General features: G+C 39.5%; 2 protein-coding genes across 4 annotated transcripts in view; one reads left to right on the top strand and one right to left on the bottom strand.

Annotated features, from left to right (window-relative positions):
• The window catches only part of UGGT2 (UDP-glucose glycoprotein glucosyltransferase 2), a 274,442-nt gene extending 271,867 nt beyond the window's left edge, over positions 1-2,575 (top strand). Inside the window, exon 41 of the transcript XR_002518478.2 lies at positions 2,406-2,575. The gene's annotated coding sequence lies outside the window, so the exon portion shown is untranslated. The remainder of the gene's footprint in view (positions 1-2,405) is intronic.
• Positions 1-24,609, bottom strand: part of DNAJC3 (DnaJ heat shock protein family (Hsp40) member C3) — a 121,910-nt gene that overhangs the window by 5,093 nt on the left and 92,208 nt on the right. For all 3 annotated transcript variants that reach the window (XM_009192098.4, XM_031655605.1, XM_021929725.2), the window contains 2 exons: positions 3,600-3,732; positions 2,575-2,723 (listed from right to left, as the gene is read on the bottom strand). In XM_009192098.4, the coding sequence (XP_009190362.3) occupies positions 2,575-2,723; positions 3,600-3,732 (282 nt within the window). The remainder of the gene's footprint in view (positions 1-2,574; positions 2,724-3,599; positions 3,733-24,609) is intronic.

The following is a 24,609-nucleotide window of genomic DNA, read 5'->3' as shown; positions in this document are numbered from 1 at the left end:
GATGCTGCCAAGGTTGTGGTGAAAAAGGAACACTTATACACTATTGGTGGGAGTGTAAATTCATTCAGCAATTGTGGAAGACAGTGGCAATTCCTTAAAGACAGACATACCATTCAACCCAGCTATCTCATTACTGGGTATACACCCAAAAGAATATAAATTGTTCCATTATAAAGACACATGCACGTGTCTGTTTATTGCAGCTCTATTCACAATAGAAAAGACATGGAATCAACCTAAATGCCCATCAGTGATAGACTGGATAAAGAAAATGTGGTACATGTACACCATGGAATACTATGCAGCCATAAAAAATGAGATCATGTCATTGCAGGGGCATGGATGGAGCTGGAGGCCACTATCCTTAGCAAACTAATGCAGGAACAGAAAACCAAATACCACATATTCTCACAAGTGGGAGCTAAATGATGAGAACTCATGGACCCATAAAGGGGAACAACAGACACTGGGGCCTATTGGAGGGTGAAGGATGGGAGGCGGGAGAGGATCAGGAATAATAACTAATGGGTTCTAGACTTAATACCTGGGTGATGAAATAATCTGTACAACAAACCCCCATAACACACATTTACCTATGTAACAAACCTGCACATGTACCCCTGAACTTACAAAAAAAAAAGACTTAGCATATAGCTAGGTTTTTTAATAAATGGAAAATAAAGAATGCAGAAAAAATGCAAATATAAAAATAATCCCAAGTCCCACTTTGCGCTCTCACAGTAACTTGTCCTTTAGCGGTTCAAAGATACTTAGAGAAAAGCCAGTTTACTTCATTCTGGGAGGTTAATCTGAAACCACACATTTAGGAGGAGGAAACCCACCAGTAAAAATGGAGGGCTCTTATGCTGAGTATGAATAACTAAGTGGGTATTGTAGTTGATCTGAAACTCAGCTTTGTTTTACAAAAGCTAATGCAGTTAGACTCAGGCCCCATATCTTTGATATCTCACAGGCAAAATTAATCTAGGGTGTTAGCACTTAGAACAGTAGTGAACTACATAGGGGGTGATAATAGCCCCAGAGAAAGGATGCTGTGAATGGAAAGAGAAGTGAATTCAGCTATATCCACATCATGTAATTACTTAAAAATTCAATGGAGTGGTCTGCATACATTTCAAAGAATGAGGTAAGTATTTTTCAGTGAGAAAAAAACTATAGCCAAGATTTATGCCAAGTGAAAATTAAGTTTCAGATTGGCATAATCATGTGATTCTACTAAACATATTCATAAATATATGATACATGTGTTTTGATATATGCATAGTAAAAAACTTTAAAGTCTTTAAAAGAAAAGATAGTTCATCCTGAACATAAGAACAAGAGGAAAGAAAAAGGACCTGCAGCTCTTTCCTCAGTGCATGCCTCTGTGCAAGGACACTCATCCCCTCCGTTGGCTTCCTGCTACCTTAAAACTTAGCCCAAAGTCCCCCTCAGTCCTCCTCCCATAAGAAGATCCTGACTCCCAGTCTGATACACTATCACTTCTGTGCACTGCACAAACTTAAGAGGATTGAACTGCTCAAGGCAGGTTGCAGCCACTCAATATTTGCTGAGTAACAGGACAGTATGTATCCAATACTACTTGATAAGGGAAGTACATTTCTCCTTTACTGGATTATAAATTACTTGAAAACAAAGCATCATTTACCTTCAATTCCACTGCATAAGTAGGTGGCCAAAAAGATTTGACAAATAAAACTTTCCTCTCTTTGTTTAATTTGTCTAGCTCAGATCACAGCTTTGGCTCCCACTGACATGGAAGGCCACAAAAAAGCAGTGTCAGCTTAACATGAAATTCTCTGGCAACAGCAAAGCATTGTCCAATATCACCTCAATGCTTAGCCTGTCTCCCTCTTATTAAATTTCCAGGCCATATTAGTGTACAGCAAAAGAACACACGTGGCCAGGTGCAGAGGCTCACACCTGTTATCTCAGAACTTTGGGAAGCTGAGTTGGAAAGATCACTTTAGCCCAGGAGTTAACGACCAGCCTGGGCAACACAGCAACACCTCATTTCTACAAAAAATAAAAATTTTAAAAAAACACACATATAAGCCTGTTGATCTAATGATCATATGATTCAGGGCAAGATTCCTGGTGAACAGATATGGGGCATAGCAGGCCCTAGGCCAGACATCTGCTGTTCTCCCACTCAGTGCAATCCAGCCTGGCAAGCTGGTTTCCTCATCAAGCTCCTGTGAGCTTGGTGGAGAAAATTCATCATTGACCTTTGAGGTTAGAGGGAACCTGAGAGATCCTCTTATGCTCAGTATTGAAAAAAACTGAGACCAAAAAGTTCTGATAACTTGTTTGAGTAGGAAAAGATTCAAACTCAGGCCCTCTGATTCCACATTTGATGATCTTTCCACTGTACCCTGCAACAGGAGCATAAGAGGGCTGAATGAGGAGGGCAGGCATACAACTGGACCTCTGGAACCGGGCTCAGGACCCGGCACTGCCTATACAGCCCCACATGCAGAACCCACCGCGCGTTCCACCCTCGCTTCTAACACCACCTCTAGGACGAGTCAAAGGAATAAAACCCAATAATACCTGGATCAGAGAGGACTTCTTTAGCAGCTGCTATGTCAATGAACTTTTTCTCAGCTTTTTTCTTTTCTTCTTCATTCTGGAAGTTATCTGGGTGCCACTGCAGTGCTAATTTTCGGTATGCTTTAATGATTTCTTGCTTTTTGGCATTTCTGAGGGGTGGTAAAATAATAATTAGTGGAGAAATGTCTAACATACTATCATAAAAATCAGAAGAGCTGATTAAGATCCCACTGGCAATTAACAAACTGGTTCTATAAAATAGTTCCAATGGTATCACAGACCAAAGATCTGCATACAGTTCTGGATGATCATTAAAGCTGACATCAGGCTTCCCTGGATGCTCACTAAGATTACTGAGAATAAAGCACTCCTGATCTTTAGAATTTTCCCTTTTTTAAAAAAGGTACATCAATGAATTTTTTAACTTTCTGAATTTGCAAGTTACCAAAATTCAATTCTTGGCATTAAAAAGATATGACTCTGACCGCCACTTTCAATTATGTTTCTGCATTAGCTTACTTAATAGTAAGCACAAAGATTCCAAATTTTGAAAGATGATGGTTTACTTAGTGAACCACTGAGGGGTGTATCATTTACTTAGTATGTACTTTTATATAAGGTAGATCTTAATTTCAGACTTAATTCTGAAAGTACTACTTTATTTTTAGGCCTAGAGAAGGCTTTTTCTTCCTTTTTCCATCTCCTCCTCCATCCCCACCAAAAGAAAGCTCACTCCTACCCCTTTACCCTTCTTAAAAAATCCAGGCCTAGGACCCATTCATGCTAGTGTCATCTTTGTTGCCAACTACTAATTCTCTGTGGTTGCATTATTGGTCTCTATCAAAGAAACTTGCCTATAAAATACTCAAAGTAGCTTTCTAATGTTAAAGATTGTTAGGGTTTAATCCAATATGACTGAAATTACATAAGTAAAGAAAATGAATCAGAGAGGAAAAAGAGCAATGATTAGCTTTGAAACAGAGTTGATTAAAAATAGCAAAGTAAATTTTAAATTAATAATTCACCTTTTTACTCCCAAGATTTTATAATAATCTCGTTTCTGCGACTGTTTCAATAATCTTTGTGCTTTCTCTAGACCTTCTCGAATCTGCTGATCATTTTCATTGTGTTCCTGAGCAGTTTCATAATCCTGAATCGCTGTCAAAATATGTTTAAGATAATATTGTTAAGGCAAATTATAATTTGTTGCCTTTTCTTACCCTGTAAAATTGATGCTAAAGTCATCATCCCCCAACCCCTTCACTCTTTGGTCATTATTGCCAAAAACCTCAAGTGATACCCCGTTAGTAACTTTGATCAAGAATATTTAAAACAGGCTGGGCACGGGGGCTCATGCCTGTAATCTCATCACTTTGGGAGGCCGAAGGGGGCGGATCACGAAGTCAAGAGTTCAAAACCAGCCTGGCCAACATAGTGAAACCCCGTCTTTACTTAAAAAAAAAAAAAAAAAAAACAAAAATTAGCCGGGCATGGTGGCACATGCCTGTAGTCCCAGCTACTCGGGAGGCTGAGGCAGGAGAATCGCTTGAACCCGGGAGGCGGAGGTTGCAGTGGCTGACATCGTGCCACTGCACTCCAGCCTGGGTGACAAAGCGAGATTCCATCTCAAAAAAAAAGAAAAAGGTTTAAAAGGCATAATAATTAAAACTGAGTTTAGGTAGTTTATTATTCTCATTCAACAAAATGTACTGCTGTTTACTTGTCCACCCTCCCACATGATCTCTCCATACCGTCTGGGTAAATACGTTAATGTCAGCACTTTATCCAGAGCAATCTTACCGCCATTAAGACTGAAGTGATTCTTCCCTGTGTAACAAAGACAGTGATAAAGCAAATCTGCCTGGTCAGTTATGGATTGACAACAGTGCAGAAGAATTAGATGTTTAGAAAGGGATCAGGAGGTGTGTTTGGTCAATGGGAAGCTAGAAAAAAAGAATTATAGAAAGAAAGGGAACGGAAGGAGCTGTCCACAATCTGAATGACTCAGTAACCCACAGGCTCTAACACTATTACAAACCTAAGTGTCAATCAACATACAAAACACATACAGTCCCAGTACAGGCAGTCTGGGGACTATCCACATTACATCTTTTGTTTTATTACACAGTATTTTTAAAAAAAAAAAATTTTAAGAGACGGGGTCTCTCTCACTTTGGCTCACTGCACTTCGACCTCACAGGCACAAGCCATCCTCCTGCCTCAGGCCCATGAAGTAGCTGGGACTACAGGCATGCACCACCACGCCCAGCTAATACACAGTATTTTAAATACTTAGAAAATACAAGGCACCTGGGTATCTAATACCATGCAGAAGAGTCAACACAGCAGTCTCGAGACTACTATCCTTAGAAAAGTCTGCTGACAAGGTTGGCTTACTGCTGATGTTTGGGAAGCCAGATTTCAGGAGTGCTCCCAACATTCCATGGTAAGAATGACTCATGGCTGAACTGTTTGTATGAAAAATATAGTTTATGCTAAACATCTTTCCTTCTGGGAGTCTGCGATTTTGGTGCAGGCCAGGCAGAAAGTGTCTAGTGACTAGTCCCCAACAAAAATTCTGGGTGCAGTGTCTCTAGCGAGCTTCCCTGGTAGACAACATTTCACACATTGTAGAATTTCTCATTGCTGGAAAAACTAAGCTTGTCCTTTGTGGCATCACAGGGAGAGGAGTCCTGGAATCTTCTGCCTGGTTTCCTCCAGACTTTCCCCCTTACACCTTTTCCCTTTGCTGACTTTGCTTTTTCACTGGAATGAAAGCCCTCAGTACAACTATATGCTGAGTCCTGTGTATCTTCTTACCAGATCACCAAATCTGGAGATGGTCTAGGGAAGCCCCCACTCAAATTTTTCTCAATATTCTCCCTGGATAGATAATTCCAATAATAGATTGCTGGGTTCAAATTCTTGTTTTTATGAAAATGCATTTCACTAGGAGAAAAGACATCTGAACACTCATCTTGGCAATAGCTAAACACAGAGGGAACGTAAGACACCTTGGACAGATTAAAATGAGAAAGATATTGGGGTAAGACTGAGACAGCCAAATGCAAAGGGGTTCCCGGAAAACCTCCATCTGCTCTGCACGCTGGGAGGAGTGCGCACTGGGGTGGAGCCTCGGGAAGTTCGCACCATTTGCAGTGGGGAGGAGCCTGGCCCCTCCCTCTTCTTCCTGGGTGGAACCTGGGATTCAATCTGCAAGGTGGGAAGCACACTAGCTGGGACTTTGGCCTTGTAGACAGTCCCTGTTTCCTTTTCACCCAATAAATCTTGCCCTCTTCAAATTGTCTGTGAGCCGAATTTTTCGTGGCTGTGTGACATGGACCCCCTGTCTTTAGCTGAACTAAGGAAAGAGTCCTACAACAAGACTAACAAATTTTGACAGGCTACACACTGCATAGAAAAACGAACCGCCACCACCTTTGGCCCTGTGGCACTGGGGAAGGGGACCCTTCCATCTTTTATCCTAAAGTGAATTCTCGCATCAGTGCATCATTAAACTAAATGTTCCTACAGCCCAACCCACGGGGACGTAAAAAACTTCTCCCAATTTAGTATAAAAACAAAACCATCATAAATAGTAGTAAGGTTTACCTTTACAATTAACACCCATAGCACAACACACAGCTTAGTAAGGAAACAGACCTTGAAGGAATACAACAGGAAAATGTTTCAGTATATACACAATTTTGTGACTTGTGCAGACTCTACATTTAAAATATGTTTTCATTCTTACATGTTCAGGGTATCTCCCTAAAGCAGTCTTTTGTATCGTATTTGTGTTAGAATTTAAGGTGAACACATTTCCCCAATATAAGACAAAAATGTAAAATTATAGGTTGTTTCCTATATTCATTCACATAATTGCAGATAACTAATTAGAAACCTAAGTATGGATAATGTGAGACTTCCCACAGCTATACCTAGACAGAACATTTTAAATTACACTTTCTCAGACTCCACAATCTAAGAGACAATCTAAGGGAAAAAAAAAAAAAAAAACCCAATAGACAAAAACAAGCAATGGGGAAAGGACTCCCTATTTAATAAATGGTGTTGGGAAAACTGGCCAGCCATATGCGGAAAACTGAAACTAGACCCATTCCTTACACATTATACAAAAATTAACTCAAGGTGGATTAAAGACTTAAATGTAAGACATAAAACCATAAAAACCATAGAAGAAAACCTAGGCAATACCATTCAGGACATAGGCATGGGCAAAGACTTCATGACTAAAACACCAAAAACAATGGCAACAAAAGCCAAAATTGACAAATGGGATCTAATTAAAGTAAAGAGCTTCTCCACAGCAAAAGAAACTATCATCAGAGTGAACAGGCAACCATCTGACAAAGGGCTAACATCCAGAATCTATAGGGAACTTAAACGAATTTATAAGAAAACAACCCTATCAAGAAGTGGGCAAAGGATATGAACAGACACTTCTCAAAAGAAAACATTTATGCAGCCAACAGACATATGAAAGAAAACTCATCATCACTGGTCATTAGAGAAATGCAAATCAGAACCACAATGAGATACTATCTCACACCAGTTAGAATGGTGATCATTAAAAAGTCAGGAAACAACAGATGCTGGAGAGGATGTGGAGAAATAGGAATGCTTTTACACTGTTGGTGGGAGAGTAAATTAGTTCAACCATTGTAGAAGACAGTGTGGTGATTCACCAAGGATCTAGAACTAGAATTACCATTTGACCCTGCAATCTCATTACTGGGTACATACCCAAAGGATTGTAAATCATTCTAGTATAAAGACACATGCACAGGTATGTTTATTGCAGCGCTGTTCACAATAGCAAAGACTTGGAACGAACCCAAATGTCCATCAGTGATAGACTGGATAAAGAAAATGTAGCACATATACACCATGGAATACTATGCAGCCATAAAAAAGGATGAGTTCATGTTCTTCGCAGGGACATGGATGAAGATGGAAACTAACACAGGAACAGAAAACCAAACACCGCATGTTCTCACTCATAAGTGGGAGTTGAACAATGAGAACACGTGGACACAGGGAGGGGAACATCACACACTGGGGCCTGTGTAGGGTGGGGGGGTGGGGGGAGGGATAGCATTAGGAGAAATACCTAATGTAGATGATGGGTTGATGGGTGCAGCAAATCACCATGCCATGTGTATACCTATGTAACAAACCTGTACATTCTGCACATGTATCCCAGCACTTAAAGTATAAAAACATACACACACACCCCCATCCAATGTTTATCCCATCACCATAACTGAAAAGTAGAATAAGCCAGACATATGTCAGCCCTAGATAAAGAATACCATGTTACATATTAGCCAATTCATTTTCTAACCTCTGAATCTAAAAAATCTTATCTATCCCAAATTACTTTTCTTCTATATTCCCTTCACATTCCTAAGGAGCAATCACTAGCTTAGGATGGCAGACGTAAGCACACACGTTTGCCTACCCTCCTTGCCACCGAAATGACGAAAAGTAATATAACCATAGCAGCACTGAAGACAACAGCAGACCAGCAACTTTGATAAATTTCTGGAAGATAGGAAGTGGGAGCACATTAGTAATAAACCTAAGTAGAGAGAACCATAATGTAAGCAGACACTATAAGAGGCCCTGGCAGATCTGGAAGCCATTATCTTTGGCCAAGGACCCTCAGTTTGGCAAGCAGAAGTAGCTATAAGGCAACCGTCAGGATAGTCTGTGAGATGACTACGGGATGGCTGGGCAGGCTCTGGCCCCTGTATATGGAGCTGCAGCATTAACCCCTACTGTAAGCAGAGTGAAAGGTGTACCTGTGGAGCGCCCCTGTAGGGCACGCACACCTCTACAACAAACCTGGAACAAACAAAAAGTGGTCCCACCCAGAAAACCAAAGTTAAACAGATCATTTTACTGACCCCCTGATCAGTTAAATGAGTGAAGCAGGGCTCATCAGGGCAGCTGGGCAAGTGCCACCAGGGATGTTCTCCAGTGAACAGGTCCTATTCACTTACGGCCTGCCCTGAGCTCCCCAGCACAGACCAGCATTTGAAAGACAGGCGCACACAGCTACAAGTGATTCCCTCTCTCACCCTGCCAATCCATTAGCAAGTTCCAGATCAGCTTTCCTTCACAATATAGCCATCGTTTAACCACTTCTCAGCATTTCCATAGTTAGCACTGTGACACGGGCCACCATTCACCTGAATCATTAAAACAGTTTCCCAACAGGTGTTCCCAGCTTCCACCCGATTCCCCTAAAAGTCTACTCTCAATGCAAAGAGATCCATTGAAAGAATATAGTATATCCAACCTCCAATATAAACAAGCCCCATGGAACACCAATATTCTCCTGCTGCATAGTACACAAAAGAAACAAGGTAAACGGATGGGGCAGCTCCAAACTCCATTTTCAGCAAAACAATACAAAGAAACTGGACAAGGGCTGCTAAAAGGTGCTAATATTAGCCGTGAACCTAAGACGAGGAGGGAAGCAAATAGTGAGAAAGCCAAACGGTAAAAGATCACAGAAAATGCTGACAAAATATACCTTCTAGGAGTATGGGCTTACCCTGAAGTGACAAATTATATCCCTTGCATATTACAAGAACCAGGAAATCTAGAGTGCACATAGGGGAGATAAAGCAGAGGCCTTACTGGGGCAAGACAGAGGTAAAGAAGAGAATACAATGAGAGGCAACAGCGAAACAGCCTGTGCGGCGCATCCCAGAGAACAGCAACTCTATGCTCCCTGAAGGTGAGGGCCTCATCCTGAAGTGCAAAACATACACCCTTTAGTGTAGCAAAGGAAGGGGGTAGAGGGGCGAGTGGGGCTGGCGGCAGATGACCTCCTGGCCATGGTTTGGTGCAGAGAAGTAGAGAGGGCAGGGCTAGACAGCAAAATCATTTTAGCAGGAAGCAGAATGTCTGTGGAAACAGGAAAGCAGAGAGTACTGCGACTATTAACTAAGAAGGCTGCCCTGGCCCCAGCACGCCTTACATGCAGAAAACAAAGAAACAAAACTGACATCCAGAGGACTAGCACCACAGTCAGTTAGGGCAGTGAACTCCAACTCATTTTATGATGAATAATAATTTTTTTTTTAACTGGCATAGTATCACTTAAAAGATATTTAAAAATCAAATCAGCAAAAGAACATGTAAAACTTATCTAATGAACATGCATCAGAAAAACATAGCCAAAGAATACTATTTTCTGAATAGCCATCAGAAAAACAAAACCAAAGAAAATTCTGGGCAAGCATCATAGACCAATTATGTAACTTAATCTAATCACTTCCATTAAGGGGAATCACAAAGCAGAATCAGAACTCACGAAAGAGACCAGAAGATGATGAGGAGGTAAAAATGTGAGCAATCAGGACTCACGAAAAATAAGAACAAATCAAAACTATCGTAGACATGAAGACAAAACAAGAAGGAGGACAAGGGAGAAGAGAAAAATGAAGGATCTAACAAAACGAAATAGAGAGTTTTAAAAGCCTGAGATTCATGTGTATTGCATATTACTTTTATAAAAATAAAAATGTTCTAGAGCTATGTTGCTAACAATTTCAATATACTTAACTATATAATTGAAAATATTAAAGATTATAAATTTCATTATGTATTTTTTACAATTAAAAATAAAACCACTGACCACCAACCAAAAAAAAGCAGATATACAAGTCATAAAATAGGGGTAATAGTTATACAGGAAAACAAAAATGGAAATAATTATATTGGCAACAGATGTACGACTGATCCATATCTGACTTCTGTCCAAACACTGTCTTAATGTTTACAGAGTCGAATATTGGCATACAAAATTATAATACATAAATAAAAACAACACAATGTGACATAGCCTATCGTAAAACATGAGACACAGGAATATACATTGGCAGAAAAAATTTCACAAAAAAATACCGAACACATTACTAAAAAATAATTCTAGATAGCTACAATTCTCAACTATGACTACACATTCATAAAGGGCACACATTTTGGTGTTTTTCAATTCAACGTTTTTACTGTACAAACAACATTCTATTTTCTCTTTTTAAGGGTGTTAACTACTTTAGATATTCCATGTAAGTAGATTCATACAGTATTTTTCTGTGTGTGGCTGGGTTATTAAATTTAGCATAATGTCCTCAAATTTGTCTTTATGGTAGATATTAGAAAACTTCCTGCGTTTTAAAAGCTGAGTAGTATTCCATTTTTTTGTATTCCCAGTTATATGTATCCACTCATTTGGTAAAGGAAGTTTAAATTGCTTTCACCTATTGGCTTTTGTGGATAATGCTTCAATAAACGGTGTGCAAATAACTCACTTGAGCATGTATGCAAGAGATGAGATCTGTGCTGCATTCTGCTTCACTGCTTTGATGTCCTGCCTTTATACCCATGCCAAAGTGCTTTGGTTACTGTAGCTTTGTTTGGTGTTCAGACATTATGTGTAATGCCTCCAATGTTTTTCTTCTTTTAAGATTGTCAGACTTTTCATGGTCCCTTGAGATTTCATGTAATTTTGTGGGTTTTTTTCTATTTTCAGAAAAGTAACATTGGGAATTGAAAGGCGTGCTGCACGTGTGGCTCACTGTGGGCAGCATGGCCATCTTCACAATAGTGTGTCTTCCGACCCTTCAACAAGAGCATGCTCAAGAGTGTGGTGTCTCATTTTCATATTTTGTGAATTTTTCAGTTTTCCTTCTGTTACTGATTTCTAGTTTTATTCCATTTGGGCCATCAATCATAGTCTGTAAAATTTCAATTTTAAAAAATTTGTTAAGACTTGTGGTGTCGAGGGGCGGAGCAAGATGGCCGAATAGGAACAGCTCCAGTCTCCAACTCCCAGCGCCAGCGACACAGAAGACCGGTGATTTCTGCATTTTCAACTGAGGTACTGGGTTCATCTCACTGGGGAGTGCCGGACGATCGGTGCTGGTCAGCTGCTGCAGCCCGACCAGCGAGAGCTGAAGCAGGGCGAGGCATCGCCTCACCTGGGAAGCGCAAGGGGGAAGGGAATCCCTTTTCCTAGCCAGGGGAACTGAGACACACAACACCTGGAAAATCGGGTAACTCCCACCCCAATATTGCGCTTTAAGCAAACAGGCACACCAGGAGATCATATCCCACACCTGGCCGGGAGGGTCCCACGCCCACGGAGCCTCCCTCATTGCTAGCACAGCAGTCTGTGATCTACCGGCAAGGCAGCAGCGAGGCTGGGGGAGGGGCGCCCGCCATTGCTGAGGCTTAAGTAGGTAAACAAAGCTGCTGGGAAGCTCCAACTGGGTGGAGCTCACAGCAGCTCAAGGAAACCTGCCTGTCTCTGTAGACTCCACCTCTGGGGACAGGGCACAGGTACACAACAACAACAACAACAACAACAAAGCAGCAGAAAACTCTGCAGACGCAAACGACTCTGTCTGACAGCTTTGAAGAGAGCAGTGGATCTCCCAACACGGAGGCTGAGATCTGAGAACGGACAGACTGCCTGCTCAAGTGGGTCCCTGACCCCTGAGTAGCCTAACTGGGAGACATCCCCCACTAGGGGCAGTCTGACACCCCACACCTCACAGGGTGGAGTACACCCCTGAGAGGAAGCTTCCAAAGCAAGAATCAGACAGGTACACTCGCTGTTCAGAAATATTCTATCTTCTGCAGCCTCTGCTGCTGATACCCAGGCAAACAGGGTCTGGAGTGGACCTCAAGCAATCTCCAACAGACCTACAGCTGAGGGTCCTGACTGTTAGAAGGAAAACTATCAAACAGGAAGGACACCTACACCAAAACCCCATCAGTACATCACCATCATCAAAGACCAGAGGCAGATAAAACCACAAAGATGGGGAAAAAGCAGGGCAGAAAAGCTGGAAATTCAAAAAATAAGAGCACATCTCCCCCGGCAAAGGAGCGCAGCTCATCGCCAGCAACGGATCAAAGCTGGACGGAAAATGACTTTGACGAGATGAGAGAAGAAGGCTTCAGTCCATCAAATTTCTTAGAGCTAAAGGAGGAATTACGTACCCAGCGCAAAGAAACTAAAAATCTTGAAAAAAAAGTGGAAGAATTGACGGCTAGACTAATTAATGCAGAGAAGGTCATAAACGAAATGAAAGAGATGAAAACCATGACACGAGAAATACGTGACAAATGCACAAGCTTCAGTAACCGACTCGATCAACTGGAAGAAAGAGTATCAGCGATTGAGGATCAAATGAATGAAATGAAGCGAGAAGAGAAACCAAAAGAAAAAAGAAGAAAAAGAAATGAACAAAGCCTGCAAGAAGTATGGGATTATGTAAAAAGACCAAATCTCCGTCTGATTGGGGTGCCTGAAAGTGAGGGGGAAAATGGAACCAAGTTGGAAAACACTCTTCAGGATATCATCCAGGAGAACTTCCCCAACCTAGTAGGGCAGGCCAACATTCAAATCCAGGAAATACAGAGAACGCCACAAAGATACTCCTCGAGAAGAGCAACTCCAAGACACATAATTGCCAGATTCACCAAAGTTGAAATGAAGGAAAAAATCTTAAGGGCAGCCAGAGAGAAAGGTCGGGTTACCCACAAAGGGAAGCCCATCAGACTCACAGCAGATCTCTCGGCAGAAACTCTCCAAGCCAGAAGAGAGTGGGGGCCAATATTCAACATTCTTAAAGAAAAGAATTTTAAACCCAGAATTTCATATCCAGCCAAACTAAGTTTCATAAGTGAAGGAGAAATAAAATCCTTTACAGATAAGCAAATGCTTAGAGATTTTGTCACCACTAGGCCTGCCTTACAAGAGACCCTGAAGGAAGCACTAAACATGGAAAGGAACAACCGGTACCAGCCATTGCAAAAACATGCCAAAATGTAAAGACCATCGAGGCTAGGAAGAAACTGCATCAACTAACGAGCAAAATAACCAGTTAATATCATAATGGCAGGATCAAGTTCACACATAACAATCTTAACCTTAAATGTAAATGGACTAAATGCTCCAATTAAAAGACACAGACTGGCAAACTGGATAAAGAATCAAGACCCATCAGTCTGCTGTATTCAGGAGACCCATCTCACATGCAGAGACATACATAGGCTCAAAATAAAGGGATGGAGGAAGATTTACCAAGCAAATGGAGAACAAAAAAAAGCAGGGGTTGCAATACTAGTCTCTGATAAAACAGACTTTAAACCATCAAAGATCAAAAGAGACAAAGAAGGCCATTACATAATGGTAAAGGGATCAATTCAACAGGAAGAGCTAACTATCCTAAATATATATGCACCCAATACAGGAGCACCCAGATTCATAAAGCAAGTCCTTAGAGACTTACAAAGAGACTTAGACTCCCATACAATATTAATGGGAGACTTCAACACTCCACTGTCAACATTAGACAGATCAACGAGACAGAAAGTTAACAAGGATGTCCAGGAATTGAACTCATCTCTGCAGCAAGCAGACCTAATAGACATCTATAGAACTCTCCACCCCAAATCAACAGAATATACATTCTTCTCAGCACCACATCACACTTATTCCAAAATTGACCACATAATTGAAAGTAAAGCACTCCTCAGCAAATGTACAAGAACAGAAATTATAACACACTGTCTCTCAGACCACAGTGCAATCAAACTAGAACTCAGGACTAAGAAACTCAATCAAAACCGCTCAACTACATGGAAACTGAACAACCTGCTCCTGATGACTACTGGGTACATAACGAAATGAAGGCAGAAATAAAGATGTTCTTTGAAACCAATGAGAACAAAGATACAACATACCAGAATCTCTGGGACACATTTAAAGCAGTGTGCAGAGGGAAATTTATAGCACTAAATGCCCACAAGAGAAAGCAGGAAAGATCAAAAATTGACACTCTAACATCGCAATTAAAAGAACTAGAGAAGCAAGAGCAAACACATTCCAAAGCTAGCAGAAGGCAAGAAATAACTAAGATCAGAGCAGAACTGAAGGAGATAGAGACACAAAAAACCCTCCAAAAAATCAATGAATCCAGGAGTTGGTTTTTTGAAAAGATCAACAAAATTGACAGACCACTAGCAAGACTAATAAAGAAGAAAAGAGAGAAGAATCAAATCGACGCAATTAAAAATGATAAAGGGGATATCACCACCGACCCCACAGAAATACAAACTACCATCAGAGAATACTATAAACACCTCTACACAAATAAACTGGAAAATCTAGAAGAAATGGATACTTTCCTGGACACTTACACTCTTCCAAGACTAAACCAGGAAGAAGTTGAATCCCTGAATAGACCAATAGGAGGCTCTGAAATTGAGGCAATAATTAATAGTCTACCAACGAAAAAAAGTTCAGGACCAGATGGATTCACAGTTGAATTCTACCAGAGGTACAAGGAGGAGCTGGTACCATTCCTTCTGAAACTATTCCAATCAATAGAAAAAGAGGGAATCCTCCCTAACTCATTTTATGAGGCCAACATCATCCTGATACCAAAGCCTGGCAGAGACACAACAAAAAAAGAGAATTTTAGACCAATATCCCTGATGAACATCGATGCAAAAATCCTCAATAAAATTCTGGCAAACCGGATTCAGCAACACAGCAAAAAGCTTATCCACTATGATCAAGTGGGCTTCATCCCTGGGATGCAAGGCTGGTTCAACATTCGCAAATCAATAAACGTAATCCAGCATATAAACAGAACCAAAGACAAGAACCACATGATTATCTCAATAGATGCAGAAAAGGCTTTTGACAAAATTCAACAGCCCTTCATGCTAAACACGCTCAATAAATTCGGTATTGATGGAACGTACCTCAAAATAATAAGAGCTATTTATGACAAACCCACAGCCAATATCATACTGAATGGGCAAAAACTGGAAAAATTCCCTTTGAAAACTGGCACAAGACAGGGATGCCCTCTCTCACCACTCCTATTCAACATAGTGTTGGAAGTTCTGGCTAGGGCAATCAGGCAAGAGAAAGAAATCAAGGGTATTCAGTTAGGAAAAGAAGAAGTCAAATTGTCCCTGTTTGCAGATGACATGATTGTATATTTAGAAAACCCCATTGTCTCAGCCCAAAATCTCCTTAAGCTGATAAGCAACTTCAGCAAAGTCTCAGGATACAAAATTAATGTGCAAAAATCACAAGCATTCTTATACACCAGTAACAGACACACCGAGAGCCAAATCATGAATGAACTTCCATTCACAATTGCTTCAAAGAGAATCAAATACCTAGGAATCCAACTTACAAGGGATGTAAAGGACCTCTTCAAGGAGAACTACAAACCACTGCTCAGTGAAATAAAAGAGGACACAAACAAATGGAAGAACATACCATGCTCATGGATAGGAAGAATCAATATCGTGAAAATGGCCATACTGCCCAAGGTAATTTATAGATTCAATGCCATCCCCATCAAGCTACCAATGAGTTTCTTCACAGAATTGGAAAAAACTGCTTTAAAGTTCATATGGAACCAAAAAAGAGCCCGCATCTCCAAGGCAATCCTAAGTCAAAAGAACAAAGCTGGAGGCATCACGCTACCTGACTTCAAACTATACTACAAGGCTACAGTAACCAAAACAGCATGGTACTGGTACCAAAACAGAGATATAGACCAATGGAACAGAACAGAGTCCTCAGAAATAATACCACACATCTACAGCCATCTGATCTTTGACAAACCTGAGAAAAACAAGAAATGGGGAAAGGATTCCCTATTTAATAAATGGTGCTGGGAAAATTGGCTAGCCATCAGTAGAAAGCTGAAACTGGATCCTTTCCTTACTCCTTATACGAAAATTAATTCAAGATGGATTAGAGACTTAAATGTTAGACCTAATACCATAAAAATCCTAGAGGAAAACCTAGGTAGTACCATTCAGGACATAGGCATGGGCAAAGACTTCATGTCTAAAACACCAAAAGCAACGGCAGCAAAAGCTAAAATTGACAAATGGGATCTAATTAAACTAAAGAGCTTCTGCACAGCAAAAGAAACTACCATCAGAGTGAACAGGCAACCTACAGAATGGGAGAAAATTTTTGCAATCTACTCATCTGACAAAGGGCTAATATCCAGAACCTACAAAGAACTCCAACAAATTTACAAGAAAAAAACAAACAACCCCATCAAAAAGTGGGCAAAGGATATGAACAGACATTTCTCAAAAGAGGACATTCATACAGCCAACAGACATATGAAAAAATGCTCATCATCACTGGCCATCAGAGAAATGCAAATCAAAACCACAATGAGATACCATCTCACACCAGTTAGAATGGCGATCATTAAAAAGTCAGGAAACAACAGGTGCTGGAGAGGATGTGGAGAAATAGGAACACTTTTACACTGTTGGTGGGATTGTAAACTAGTTCAACCATTATGGAAAACAGTATGGCGATTCCTCAAGGATCTAGAACTAGATGTACCATATGACCCAGCCATCCCATTACTGGGGATATACCCAAAGGATTATAAATTATGCTGCTATAAAGACACAGGCACACGTATGTTTATTGCAGCACTATTCACAATAGCAAAGACTTGGAATCAACCCAAATGTCCATCAGTGACAGATTGGATTAAGAAAATGTGGCACATATACACCATGGAATACTATGCAGCCATAAAAAAGGATGAGTTTGCGTCCTTTGTAGGGACATGGATGCAGCTGGAAACCATCATTCTTAGCAAACTATCACAAGAACAGAAAACCAAACACCGCATGTTCTCACTCATAGGTGGGAACTGAACAACGAGATCACTTGGACTCAGGAAGGGGAACATCACACACCGGGGCCTATCATGGGGAGGGGGGAGGGGGGAGGGATTGCATGGGGAGTTATACCTGATGTAAATGACGAGTTGATGGGTGCAGCAGACTAACATGGCACAAGTATACATATGTAACAAACCTGCATGTTATGCACATGTACCCTACAACTTAAAGTATAATAATAATAAATAAATTAAAAAAAAAAAAAAAAGACTTGTGGTGTCACACATGGTCTATCTAGGAAAATGTTTCATGAGCTACTGAAAAGAATGTGTGCTCTGCTGTCTGTATACATTTGTTAGGTGTAATTGTTTTATGGTGCATTCAAGTTTTTTGTTCCCTTATTAATATTCTATCTTGCTTTATTATTCATTACTAAAAGTGGGATACTGAAGTATCATGCCATTATTATACTGCTGGCTATTTTTTGCTTCAGTTCTGTCAATATTTGCTTTATGTGTTTGGGAAAACTGATGTCAGATATATTCATAGATTCTCAATGAATGAACCCTTTTATTATAATTTAATGTCCTACTTTGTCTCTTGTGAATTCTGAATTAAGTAAATCTGTCATATCGATAAATGCAAATTTGCTTAACCTATTTAAAAGAATTTCATTGGCTCAAAAAGCAAAGCCCAAACAAAACATTTTTCACAGAGAAAGCTGTCACTAAGTCACCTCCCAGTAAAGCAGCAGTCTTTCCAGAGATTGTTCCAAACTTTTACAGCACAGCTGATTCCAGTGTCTCCAGAACACTGAAAAAAGAAAACTTCTAAACAATTGCACTGAATTCTTACCCTAATTAATAGTTTACTATACATAGAAGTCTGTGTTAAAAATCATTTTTCCTCTGAATTTCTGAGAAGCTTCCATATTCCCTTCTGGCATCAGACGCATTCATATCACTTTTTGAAGATGCACTTTAAGCAAAATAAAAAAAGAATCCAAGAAAGATGAAGACATGATTAAATTTTTAAAATGAAGACAGAAAAACCCAGAAAGGCAGTGAAAGGAGTTCTGGGGCAAAAGATGTGCAGCAGGCCGGGCACAGCCAGGAGTTATAGGGCTAAAGAATATCTTCAGAGTGAAAAGAAAAAAAAAGTGAAAAGAAAAAAAAAAGTAAAAAAAAAAATGTATCTTCACAGAGAGCAGATCTCATTCATACAAACTGTGTCATTAAAAATCTCAAGATGTTCTTAGTAAGACAGAGGCATAGGTTTCTTCTGGCAGAGAAACAGTAACTCTACCTCGGGGTAAAGCTTACCAAAAAATCCTGCGCCAAATGAGAAGCTAAAAGTGTGGCCGTGTGTGAACAAGTGATTCCATGCATCTGACACTGGTTGGTGAAATGATTACATCTCCTTCTCTAAGGATTCAAACACATGACTTGAGACTGCAGCTATACATTAGTCTACTAAATGGCTTTCATTTCCTTACTATCCACAATTATAGTTAGAGGAAATAATCTAAATACTACAAACATTATAAAAGTATACTAACACATACTTAAAATGTAGTTGAAAGATAAGATGGAAATATACTAATTTCCTTATTATCAGTAGTATACAATCGAGATGCTATCTAAAGGTGACAGAGCAAGAAAGAAACTTGGGTATATTAAAATTTATTTATATTACATTAAAGCTGTAAATATAACCAAAAGATCAAATACTCAACTAAAATTGAAGTTGAGTATTTGAACAGAAGGAACTAGTGAGATCTACTCGTTCTTCCTCTTCTGTAACAGGCAGACAAGGGATACTGCCTAAAATTGATAAATCAAGAGCTAGAGGAAGACATATTTTAATTTCAGTTATAGTGGTAGCTAATAATTAGAAACTATTAAACTAATATTAGAAATTTATTTAAAAAGTGGTTACAGTCAGGTGCAGGACATGCACCTATAGTCCCAGCTACTTGGGAGGCTGAGGCAGGAGGACTGCTTGAGGTCAGGAGGTTAAGACTACAATGCAATATAATCACGCCTGTGAAAAACTGCTGCACTCCAGAGGGGATACTAGAAATATTCAAATAATCTAAATGACAACAGAAACAGAGGAACAAAAAATTCAAAAACAAAAGGACAAAAAGAAAACAATAGTAAAATGGCGGACCTACATACAACCATATCAATAATCACGTTAATACTGATCAAGTAAACACTTCAAACAAAGGAGATTATAATTATCAAAACTGATAGAAACAAAGCAAGTTCCAACTACATGATGTCTATAAGAGACACACTTAAAAGGCACAAAGACATTGAAAGTAAATGGATGAAGACAGATATACCATGCAAGCAGTAAGATCAAGAAGGCAGAGGTGGTTCTATTAATATCATATAAAACTTCAAGAAAAAGAGTATTGCCAGTGATACACAGGAACACTGGGTAAAAATAAAAGTAAAAATTCGTCAGGAGAACACTTGACAGTCATAAATATGTAGGCTAATAGCAGAGCTTCAAAATGCATGAAGGAAATATTGACAATATTAAAGAGAAACAGGAAAGTTCACAATTTCCACAACAGATAAAGATCTTAACAACTCTCACCTCATACCGGATGGAAAAACTAACAAATATTACACCCAGCAATTGCAGAATACACCTTATTTTCAAGTGTACATAGAATATATCGAGGTAGATACCATGCTGGACCACAAAACAAGCCTAAATAAATTTAAAAGGAAGGAAATCACACCTAGTATGTTCTCTGACCACAATGGAATTAAATTCAAAATAAATAATAAAGTACCTAAGCAACCATCAAGTATTTGAAAATTAGAACACCTATACATAATCCATGCATCACAGAAGTCAGAAGGGAAATTACAATACACTTCAAGCCAAGTTATAATGAAAACAAAATGTGAAAGGTGCAACTTTAAATGCTTGTATTTAAAAAGAAAGAAAGGCCTAAAATCAATGAACGTTCTAGCAAAAGCACAAAGTACAACCAAAGTAAGTCTAAGGAACTAAAGAGCAGGAATCGATAAAGTAATAAAGAAAAACCACAGAAACCATTAACAAATCCCGAAGTTGGTTCCTTAAAAAGATCAACAAAATTGACCAAACTCTGTCTACAATGATCAACAGGAAAAAAGAAAATACAAATTATTAATATTAGAAACAAAGCAGGAATCATCTTACAGATCTTATAGACATTAAATAATAAGATATTATGAATTTCATGCCAACAAATTCAGCAATGTCAAGAAATGGAAACATTCCTTAGAAGATGTAACTTATAAAAACTAACAGATGAAACAGAAAATATTAATAACCTTATACTGAATAAAACTAAATAAGGCCAGTTGCAGTGACTAACGCCTGTAGTCCCAGCACTTTGGGAGGCCAAGGTGGGCAGATCACTTGATCCCAGGAGTTTGAGACTAGCCTGGGCAGCACGGCAAAACACCATCTCTACAAAAAATACAAAAACTAGCCAGGTGTGGTGAGATGAACCTGTAGTCCCAGCTACTCGGGAGGCTGAGGTGGGAGGATCACTTGAGCCTGGGAGGTCAAGGCTGCAGTGAGTCATAACTGTGCCACTACATTCCAACCTGGGTGACACAGCAAGACCTTGTCTCAAAAAAAGCAAAAACATAATTTAAAAAAGCTAAATTTGTCATAAAAAACCATCCTACCAGCCGGGCGCAGTGGCTCACGCCTGTAATCCCAGCACTTTGGGAGGCCGAGGTGGGCGGATCACAGGGTCAGGAGATCGAGACCATCCTGGCGAACACGGTGAAACCCCGTCTCTACTAAAAATACAAAAAAATTAGCCGGGCGTGATGGCGGCGCCTGTAGTCCCAGCTACTCGGGAGGCTGAGGCAGGAGAATGGTGTGAACCCGGGAAGGTGGAGGTTGCAGTGAGCCGATATCGCGCCACTGCACTCCAGCCTGGGTGACAGAGCCAGACTTTGTCTCAAAAAAAAAAAAAAAAAACAAAAAACCACCCACCAAAAAAAAAAAAAAATCAAAAACGACTTCCAAGACCAAGATGGTTTTACTGGTGAATTCTCTCAAACTTTAAAGAAAAGACGATACCAATCTTATATGACTTTCAGAAAATAGAGGAGGAAGGAACAATTTTGAACTGGTTGAGTCCAGTACACCCTTAACACTAAACTCTGACAAAGACATTACCAAAAAAAGTTACAGAACAATTATCCCTCATGAACACAGATGCACACTTCTTAAAATGTTAGCAAATCCAATCCAGCAATATCTAAATCCCTGTCCAAGAAGAGTTTGTCCCAATAATTAAAGGTTGACTTAACTTTAGAAATGTCAGTTTAATTTACCACATTAATGGAATAAAGGGGAAAACATAAATATATAAATAAGTTCAACTCTGAAACAAAAAGAAACAGCAAATATTTTTAAGTGGGTAAGCATGTAGAGAATGCTTACTCCACAAAGTAAGATATTTAAACACAGAAACAACACATGAAATTATTCAACAACCTTAGTCAACATGGAAACACACATTAAAACCACAATCGATACTAACACACACCGAAATGGATAAAACTAAAAAGAGTGACAACACAAAATCCTTGCAAGGATGTGAAGCAATGGAACTCCTGTACTTTACTGTAGGAGTATAAATTATACATTACCTTAGAAAGAGTCTGGCAGTTTCTTTTAAAACTGAGCAAGCACCTTACACTATGACAGCAACTCCGCTTGCAGATAAACAAAAACATATGTCTAAAAAAAGCCCGTTAGAATAATGTTCGTAGCAGCTTTTAACAAGTAAAAAAGTCAGCTGAAGGGTCTGGTAATATGACAGTAGATAAAGTGTGATATATGCATGAAATGAAATATCCTTCATCAAGGATAGGATTATTGGTGAAATACTGAATACTTTTCTGCTTTTTTATAGTGGAAAAGTGGTAACAGTGCTACTAGCCCACTACCTGTTTTTCAAAATGAAGTTTTACTGGAACACAACCATGCCTATTCATTTGCATATTATCTATGGTCACATTTGCATATTATCTACGGTCACATTTGCACTGCAATGGCAGAGCTGAGTAGTTGCAACAGACACCACATGGTGCGCAGGGTCTCTACTATTTGGCTCTTTGTAGGAAAAGTTTGCCAACTTCTGCTCTTGATCAATAAAAAAGAATCAACTACCAAAGCATGTAGTAACATAAATAAATCTCAAAAACATGCTGAAGGAATGAAGCTTTATACAAAAGAGGACATACTATACATGGCTGTATTTATATGAAGATCTGGAATTGGCCAAGCTAATCCATGATGGAGAAAATCAGAACAGAGTTGCATGTGGGGGATGGGATGGGGACTGACTGGTAAGAGACAAGAGGGTAATATAATGTCCTATATCTTGACAGGAGTTGGGTTAAACAAAGATTGTCTCCTTTGACCAGAAATTTGGTCAGCTCCTCTGAGTCCTCTTTCTGACCAGATCCAGACCCCTAGACTTCCCTCTCTGTTCCTGTGGAATCCAGCTTGAGCAAGAATCCTGCTACATCAGTGTAGGGAAACCCCTCCCCACCAGTATCTGTCACACTTCTCACCCTCCACTCTCCATATGACCCTGGCCTGCCTTCAACACATAGTCTGTTGACCTTAACTAGCAAGAATCCCACCCACTGACCCCAACTCTGCTCCTTGGCTGTAAATCCCCATTTGTCCTTGCTGGAGTCAGAGTCAAACCCAATCTCTCTCCCCAGTGCGAGACCCCATTGCAGTGGCCCCTCTGCCTGCACCATAGTCCCCCTTGAATAAAGTCTGACTTACTGTCTTTAACAAGTGTCATGAATGATTTCTTGCTTTAACATGTCGCATAGGTATCAGACCTTAGGAATGGTATCCCTAAGACTTGTGCATTTTACTGTATCTAAAATTATCGCTAAAGAAAGAAAAAAATGGAGGACAGTAAACAAATTCAAGTTAATGATACACAAGTTGAAGTATTTGGGGGAAAAGTAAACCAAATACCTTTGTTTAAATGCATCATAAAAAGATGAACTGATGGATAAATGGAGGGCTAGAGAGACAGATACATGTGATAAGGATTGTAAACTGTTAATTTCAGTATCTGTATGGTGAGGACATGGGTGTTCATTGAGAAATTCTTTCAACTTTTCTCTTTATTTGAAATTTCTCATAATAAAATGTTGGGGGGAGTGTTTACCTGCTGTGAGACTGTCATAATATAAACAATGAAAATAAAAAGTTTCCTACCACTATGTTTTATGCATATTCATCCTTAAGACAACAAAGCGAAAGATCTTATATCTAAGAACCTTAGGATACAGCCTCGTGATGAGTCCAGAAGTGTATGAGAGCTGTGAGGTCAGTGAAGAGGGCTGAACAATTTAAAGTCAGCTTCTCCCACTGAGGTAACTACTTCCTACAGTAGATCACATTCTAACATCAAATCTGAGGGCAAGTCTAGCCATTATATTTTAGGCCAATTTAAACAATGAAGAGAGATACTATGTTTAATTCTATACACAGGGGCCAAAATTTGTTCTGCACACTAACTGAATCTGATACACTAACATGCTCTATACATCTGTTTTGTTGACTTTATTTTTGGCATCCATTATACATGAGGGACTGTTAACATTTTTATAGGGGAAAAGAGATAAAAGTGCTAACAGTAAAATACAAATAAAATAATTGCAGTTCTGTTGAACTATGAGATTTTAAATCTTGTGCTGTACTTTATCAACAGTTAAGAAATATCACCAACTCTATTCAAAGCACTGGAGTAGGCAGATACAAATATAGGCCTTCGTTCATATACTTAGTCTGTTTCTATTTAAGATGATGAAAAATCTTGGGTTTTTTTTTTTTTTTTTTTCCTTTCTTAAAGAAACATACTTGAGATCACACTCATTAGTCACAGGAAATTACAGTCTTGTCAATCAACAAAAAGCCAAAATGATAACACATCTATGACTGTTTCATATAGGTTTCATATAGGTTTCTCTATCCAAACCTACCCTCTGCACTAAATCAAATGTGTCTTGTCACTGTTGGGAGAGGGCAAAGGACCCCTCCACAGCCTTCTAAGCATCTGTCCCAGCTATGCACCTGCAGTGACCTTGAACTTTTTTTCCTTAGCACTTTTTACTTCCAACACTTTAAGCTTTTCATAATTTGGAAATCCATCTTATGTCTTTTTCTGAATAATATTGTTTGACTATTGTAACAGTTTCCTACTTCCTCACCTACATATTACGCTCATGG

The sequence above is a fragment of the Papio anubis genome, chromosome 15, assembly GCF_008728515.1.
Source record: "Papio anubis isolate 15944 chromosome 15, Panubis1.0, whole genome shotgun sequence".
Taxonomy (NCBI): Eukaryota; Metazoa; Chordata; class Mammalia; order Primates; family Cercopithecidae; genus Papio; species Papio anubis.
Note: the sequence above shows the minus strand (reverse complement) of the source record. Positions and strands in the feature narration are given on the sequence as shown.